The following is a 7,936-nucleotide window of genomic DNA, read 5'->3' on the forward strand; positions in this document are numbered from 1 at the left end:
CTTAAGGGTCACTTGCTGGGAAATGCAGAGAAGACCCTCGGGATGCTGCAAGCACGACCCACGTGACCACGTGACCACCCCCACCCCCACCCCCCCGCCTTGGCTTGCTGGCTGGCTGGCTTCCGGCCGAGACAGAGTCCAGTCGCAGTGAAGTTCTAGGGGGTGTCTGCTGTAGTCTCCCGGAGGTGGAAGGAGCTGTTCTTCGCAGCATTTCCTCTAGCTAGCGCCACGCCGCAAACTTCCAACCTGCGCCTCTCAGCCTCTCATTTCGCTGCATCAGCAATTCCTTCCAAATCTTTCTAGTTTAGGCAAAGTGTCTTTGAGAGGCGATTTTTCTCTGGTCCCTCCATAGCTCAACACCACGTTAGACTTCGCGTCCGATCGCAGGCTTCACGTTGGTTCCAGCGTTATCCTTCACCCCCTCAGCTTCTGCTTAAGGTCCACCCGCGTGGAGCACACTAACTTTTGCAGGCGCACTGCCCGGTGGCTAAACAAGAACTGATTTCAACCCAAATAGCCTTTGCTGCTGCGCTCTACCGCCCCATTTCAGCATGTTCCAACTCCTCCTCTTCTTGCCCTCTCGCCGAGTCTGTGTAGGCTGAGTTTCCCCGTAACTTGAAGGGACTTCCCTCCCTCGGGCACGTAGCACGCCCAGGGGCCCCTCCTCTGTAGGTAGGGGAAATCCAAGCAGAGGTTGTTTTAAAGGTCCTTTGCTGTCCTGCGTGTTTCACACACATGCGCCCGTGTGCAACATCTGTATTTTATATGTTTTAAAGTGCTAAAGGAGGGAGCCAAGGTAATGAAACGTGGTTCTCCACTAAACCCTCGCTTAAATCCCCTCTGTATGACGGCTTGTTGTGTTCACGCAATTCTTAATTAAGCAAAGTCTAGGAAAAAACCAAACTCCGCGCAAACGTGGCAGATGCCACCACAGATTCCACCCAGGGTTCAGGACTCCGCGAAGCAGTTTAAGAGAGTGGCTGGAGAAAGCCACAGGTTCCCTACATCGCTAAACCCAAACCCGAGAAGAAGCAAGTGGTTTTCTCCTTTGCACGCCCCTGGAGATGAAATTTAGAAAGGCTGCCTGCAGCCTGGTAAAATTCCTTTCTGCCTTCCTCCGCTTTGCATCCTTTCAACACTTCTCCTCATCTTGCCCGGTTCCCCTAAGACAGCAGGAAAATAGTTTTCCTGGCACACCCCACACCCGCAACCACACACACTTGTGCTGCATCCTGGCCAACGCCCCCACCTAGTGGTTTGGGTTTGCCTGCCTTGCTTTCCTCTACTGTGATTTCTAAGAGAATGCTGCGGTTTGCAAAAAGAAGGAGAGGTAAAAGAGGAAGAAGAGGAGGAGGAGGAGGAGGAAGAAGAAGAAGAAGAAGAAGAAGAAGAAGAAGAAGAAGAAGAAGTCGTCATCATCTTTGTCTGCTTAGGCTCCTGATGTGGGTGGGTGGATGGGAAGATGGGCCGGACCCCCTAATATGTGGTGCAAATGAGGCTTAAGGTTAGCCAGAGCAATGCTGGGCACTAGGGACAGGAGGAGAGGAAAGAGAAGATTTTGCTTTTAACCCCAGCACGGATGCTGCAAGGCTTCCAGAAGACATTTTGGGAGAACTGCCACCTGAAGGAGTACCTTCACTCTCAACGCGTGCTGTTTTCTTCATAATTATTAATGCTATCAGAACGTATACTAATTTACTTGTTTACGTGGTTATTGTCTATCTACCTCTTCTAGAATATAAGCTGCTTGATAACTGGGTCTGGGTATACCCCATTATATTCCTGATGTCTAGAATTCGCAGCACAGAGAAAGCACTCTATTTTTGCCCTCCTGCCTGGTTTAGGGAGGAGGAAAATAAGACAACTTGGATTAGGGTTGCGTCACCTTGGGTAAAAAGCTCTTCTCTCAAAGGATCTCAATTATTCTTTGAAACTAAATGGATGGGCGAGATAATCTTGGGCCTTAGACTAAAATTTGCTTCCACTTAACCTGATAAAGTCACTTATGACATAGGGTTCATCGAATGGATTATACCTGCTAAACATGGAGCGAGGTGCTAGAAATTCCCAGCTGGGATCACTTAGCTAGGGTACATTATCCTTTTCTGTTGCTTTTCTTTAAACTTTGCCTGACTTGTACTTCTACCCTACATTGATTTCTGTTAAGGTTGGAGGAGGAAGTGAGCACCAGGGATCTATCTGCTCAAAGGTCATGGCACCTGGGAGCTGGCATTGCTTGGTGCCACATATAGCTGATATCCTGCTATATTTGTTGACACCAGAGAAGTCACACTGGTGATGATGGTCCCAAAGCCCGTTTCTTTTTTTCTTTCTTTCTTTTTTTTTCTTCCTTTTGAATTTTGTTGACCTCCTTTCCAGGCAGGCTGTGGGAGGGAAGGTGCTTACTGTGAACTGTTTTCCACTGGCACTGAACTGCTGAGCGGCTGGAGAGGGAGGGTGAAATGGAAGGTTTAGTTTCACATACAGTAGGCTATGGTTTGTGATACTTTCACATTTTTGTAGACAGTTTTTTTTTGTTTGTTTGTTTGTTTTTCACTCCCCTGATGGCCCACAGTTAAAGGCGGGGCATTCACTGGAAAGCACAGATTCCTAAAACCAGATGTGAAAAATTAGTTTGCATTGTACCAAGAGTTAAGTAGGACTCGAAGCCCGAAGTTTAAAATGCACTATTGGCCATTTCCTTCTAAGGCGATATTACCGGTGCCTCCTTCTAACCTGGGTGTGGTCCGCAGGGCTGGATAAAATTCCCGAGTGGAGAGGTCAGAGCCTGGGGCTGGCTCCGCCTAGCACCGGTCTGCTGGGGTGGGGGGTGGTAAGTAGAAGCCCCGGAAGGTAAGTGGGGAGTGTGCCTGTGCCGGTGGCCGAGGGCGTGGATCTAACTGGAGGGCCGCGCCGCAAGCTCGGAAGAGGACAGAGGCAAGGACAGGACGCCCTCATCCCCAATCCTGACCAGAACTGCGGCGTCTGGGTATCAGGATTGGGAGAGGGGCCAGGGGATAGGTACTGGGGAGAGAGGGCGGTAGGACCCGGCGGGAAGCTTCCTTGGCCGGGGAGGGATCCGGGCGGGAGGAAAAGAGGGAGGGAGACAGAAAAGGGGAAGGTGATGGGGAGCGGGCGTCCGCACTTGCTGAGCCGCACGAGTTGCAGGGCTCGAGCAGACCGGACCTGGACTCTATAAAAGGAGCCCATCTGCTCTGCCGCTCACACGCTCCTCCCGGGCTGGCGCACGCAGCGTTCTTCCAGCTCCCCAAGACACCTGCCCCTTACCCGCGTGCCGCGCCAGGTGCCCCCGACCAGTGCGCCCAGCAGCATGGCTCCAAGCGGTGCCTGTGGGACCGAGGTGTTGGCGGCAGTGGCGGCGCGTTGCGAGCAGCCGCAGCCCCAGCCCCCGAATCCCCCCTCTGGCGGCCCCGTCTCCGCGGGGCAGCTCGCCGGAGTGGCCAGCGCGTGAAAAGAAGGGAGGGCAGAGCTCCGGCGCGAGGCGCGGCGCAGCGCGGCTCCCAGACTTCACCCCACCCAGCTCTGGCGGCCTAAGCAGCCGCAGGAAACTGCCCCAGTCTGGGGAGGGGGGCGGGAATGCAAGACCAGGACTCCTGGCTGACCTGCAAGCTTTGGTCTCGACAGCTAGGAAACTCCTGCGGGCCGATTCTGCAGATCGAGGAGCGCCCGGGTTAGGAGACTCAGCCCCGAGCAATTGGGGTAAGAGACCCTACCTGGCTGATGCTCCTTCCTCAAACAATACAACGCCCTCCAGCACTAGACGCCTAGGTGGGATTCCGAGTGGAGCGGGGGCTCGGCGGGCCAGTCCTTAGCAACCCAGGGCTAAGACGGGGCGTGGAGAGGAGCAGGCTGGGACGCGGCGGCAGCGCCTGGCGCACTGGAAGTGCAGAGAACGCGCTCGCCTGCCTAGGCTGCCGCGCCCTTGACCTCTAGTTTCAGCAGGAATCTGGGTGGAGGAATAATTGAGGAGCCCACGGAACTGACTCGCAACCGGGAGACAAGACTGTGGTCTCCGCGGTCCTGCCGCCCTTGCCTTCATTTGCTCCATGCCCAAGAGCTGCGCTCCAGAGCCGTGGCGAGGAGAGACATGGAAGAAACCGGCACTCGGTGCGCCCCGCCGCCGCCCGCGGGCTCCCAGACCGGGGTTCCTCAAGCCAATCTCTCCTCTGCTCCCCACAACTGCAGCGCCGAGGGCTACATTTACCAGGACTCCATCGCCCTGCCCTGGAAAGTACTACTGGTCGTGCTGCTGGCACTCATCACCTTGGCCACCACGCTCTCCAATGCTTTTGTGATCGCCACTGTGTACCGGACCCGGAAGCTGCATACCCCAGCCAACTACCTGATCGCCTCTCTGGCAGTCACCGACCTGCTCGTATCCATCCTGGTGATGCCCATCAGCACCATGTACACGGTCACCGGCCGCTGGACGCTGGGCCAGGTGGTCTGCGACTTCTGGCAGTCGTCGGACATCACCTGTTGCACTGCTTCTATCCTGCACCTCTGTGTCATCGCCCTGGACCGCTACTGGGCCATCACGGACGCCGTGGAATACTCAGCTAAAAGGACTCCCAAGAGGGCCGCGGTCATGATCGCGCTGGTGTGGGTCTTCTCTATCTCCATCTCGCTGCCGCCCTTCTTCTGGCGTCAAGCCAAAGCAGAGGAGGAGGTGTCGGACTGCGTGGTGAACACCGACCACATCCTCTATACCGTTTACTCCACGGTGGGCGCTTTCTACTTCCCCACCCTGCTCCTCATCGCCCTCTACGGCCGCATCTATGTGGAAGCCCGCTCCCGGATTTTGAAACAGACGCCCAACAGGACCGGCAAGCGCCTGACCCGAGCCCAGCTGATAACCGACTCCCCCGGGTCCACGTCCTCGGTCACCTCCGTTAACTCGCGGGCTCCCGATGTGGCCAGCGAATCCGGGTCCCCCGTGTACGTGAACCAAGTCAAAGTGCGAGTCTCCGACGCCCTGCTAGAGAAGAAGAAACTCATGGCCGCTAGGGAGCGCAAAGCCACTAAGACCCTGGGGATCATACTGGGAGCCTTTATTGTGTGCTGGCTGCCCTTCTTCATCATCTCCCTAGTGATGCCTATTTGCAAGGATGCTTGCTGGTTCCACCTGGCCATCTTTGACTTCTTCACGTGGCTGGGCTATCTCAACTCCCTTATCAACCCCATCATCTATACCATGTCCAATGAGGACTTCAAACAAGCATTCCATAAACTGATACGCTTTAAGTGCACAGGTTGACTTGTCAGTTGCAATGAGGTAGCCTGAGCGGCCTTGGGGGACCATGTTGGGTCTGGTTCCACAGGTAGGTCGACTCTTCTTTCACTGTTACTGGGTCGGATTGAGACTCTGTCTTCTGGGCAAGGGCAGTGGATCCTGAGAAGCCAGGACAGCCCTGAGAGAGAGCGAGAGCTGAGAGAACTGTTCACACTAAAGGTAGAGCTTTCCTGCAGGGGAAGGCTCACTTCATCCCCTCAAACTCCAGGTCCAGCCCTGACCCTGCCGCAGCCAGTCACAGGGGAGGGTTGTAACTTTTTAAAAATCAATGAAGGAAGGGGGATCCCCGCCCTGCTTTGGTATCATGGATCATGCCCTCTAGAACCAGTGGTACTTGTAGTTGTTGGAAGCCTGTCTGAGACAGATCTACATACAGCCTGGCAGTACTTGAACTAGACGCATAATACCCTTTGTTTTGGGGAGAACTTTTGTGTTACAGCCTCATTTCAGAAGAGTTACTTTGGCACCCTTCAGTCTCCAGTTTTTGTTTATTTAAACTTGGTTGGAGAAACTTGTGGATTTGGTGCTTCAAACCTTACGTGTGGCTTGGAGGATGCAGAGAAACCTTGAAGAGTTAACAGCAAAATTCTGATGTTAAGATCTCTATTTTTATTATAATTGAAACTATATGGGGTGGGTGGGTGGGAAAGGGAGATGGGGAGCATTAAACTGAGAATCCACACCTATGATTGTTTGTTTTCTGCAGATTTGTAATTTTTTTTAATTCCTATTTAGTGATTGTCAACCCACATTCTAACAACTCAAACAAAACATTATGTGTGCTAGTGCCAAAGTCTGCAGATTGCTTTATTTTTCTTCCTAATTTCACGTACCTGTTATTTTACACATTTAAATCCTCATAAATGAAGGATATGATGGGTGACTCAGCCCAAGCTGCTGCTATATTTCTTACTAATGCAGTCGATTAAACTGATGAGTATATACTGCTCCCTAACAGGGAAAGTATTCTTATTCCTTTTCCAATTCAGTGAGATGTAAAGGAGACGGCTAAAATAGAAATGGTTCTTCTATAATTAAGGAATGGGGGGCAATAGGAGGATGTATATTTTGACTTGTAAAAAAATCTTAAATGCATGAGACTTTTTTCTGATAGTCATTTACACTCCTTCCCATCTGTAATTCCTTTGTGTGCTAACATATAAAGCAACCAAGAGAACCAGCTCCTTTCTCCAAAAATCTTCAAAGTGCAGTATGAACCCCAAAAAACTATATTAAAGGAAAAAATTTTGTGTATTTTCCCTTGCTATTGAAGTTTGGATGGGAACAAAGATTATTAGTAAAGGACATGCAAAGACTTTATAAAAGCTCAGAGAAGCTAAACTTGAGCCTGTTTTTCTTGTAACTCATGGAACCAAACCTGACTTAACTAGGCAATCAGGGAACTGATAAGCTTTTGAACCGGGGAAATTCGTCACTGACCTGATACCTCAATGATTATAATAAAAGTAATACTTTATATTTATCTGTCTTTTCAAATTTCAAAAATACTTAGTTGTTGTCTCAAATTCACTCTGAGGACTTTTCCAACATAGGGAAAGATGACACAACAAAAGATGAAAAATACATTATCTAAATAAAAAGGAGTAGCCCTGAAGGAGCCATCTGCACAGAAAAAAAAAAAAAAAAAATCTGTATGTGGAGCATTTAATATGCCAAAGAAGATTCACACTCCATTCTTCAGAGAGCTTTCTGCAGTTTGATACCTTTTGTCTGCAGAAGCAAGTTGTCTTTGTAAAATGAATTCACTCCCTGCTTGAAGCTCCCCAGTCCAGACTGTGAGACAATAGATGTATTGAGCTGAAGTACACTGCTGCTTTCCTACTGTGCAGACCTTCACTCTGGGGGTAATGACTCCTGAAAATAGACTATTCAAACGTTCACACATAAACTAAGTAAAAAGGGGGATTTTTTATCAACATTTACACCTGTCACTGGAGTAAAATAAAATTTTAGGCATTAGACAATCCCTATATTTCTGTTACAGCCCCAGGGTTTTTGTCCATTTTGTGACATTTCTCCTATGGAGACATCTAGCTTACTACTGATGGGAATGTACATTCAGCACGGTACTTGTTTCTATGTTACCAGTATGTTTGTCTTTTGTCTATGCAGCTGTGTTTTCTTTGGGCCTAAGAAACAATTAAGCCAACTTCTAGGAGCTTGAGGGGGGAAAATGAAGTGAAATAAATAGCCACTTACAAATGACTTCTTTACAGGGCACCTACATGATTGTGTCCTCCTATTAACAAAACATGGTCAACTTAGTCACATGGGTTGTTTGCCATTTGTAGATTACCCACTTAATGGTTTTGCTTTATTATTTGGCCGAATTGACTGAATTTGGAGCATATTGTGTGAAGTAGAAGCTTGCAAACCCTTGTAGTTATAAGAGATCTAGAATCATCATCCAGCATTGCACTTGATAATGCAAAGTGTACTCATCCCAGGGGTATGTAGTTAAGGCTGTTAAGTTCCTTGTCAGTTACTGCTGCCTCTAGCATAGTTTGTTTTGTAAACTAGACATACGGCTTTTTCGCAGAACATAAAATGGGAGATGGAAATGTTAAACTTACATAGAAATGAAAATATATTTTCATTGGC

At 49.8% G+C, this 7,936-nt stretch overlaps 1 protein-coding gene across 1 annotated transcript; it reads left to right on the plus strand.

Annotated features, from left to right (window-relative positions):
- Window positions 1-4,084: 4,084 nt before the first annotated feature.
- HTR1B (5-hydroxytryptamine receptor 1B) lies at window positions 4,085-5,939 on the plus strand. The gene has a single exon (XM_032339231.1). The coding sequence runs from the start codon at window positions 4,109-4,111 to the stop codon at window positions 5,276-5,278; it is 1,170 nt and encodes a 389-aa protein (XP_032195122.1). The 5' UTR covers window positions 4,085-4,108; the 3' UTR covers window positions 5,279-5,939.
- Window positions 5,940-7,936: the final 1,997 nt, after the last annotated feature.

The sequence above is a fragment of the Mustela erminea genome, chromosome 4 (assembly GCF_009829155.1).
Source record: "Mustela erminea isolate mMusErm1 chromosome 4, mMusErm1.Pri, whole genome shotgun sequence".
Taxonomy (NCBI): Eukaryota; Metazoa; Chordata; class Mammalia; order Carnivora; family Mustelidae; genus Mustela; species Mustela erminea.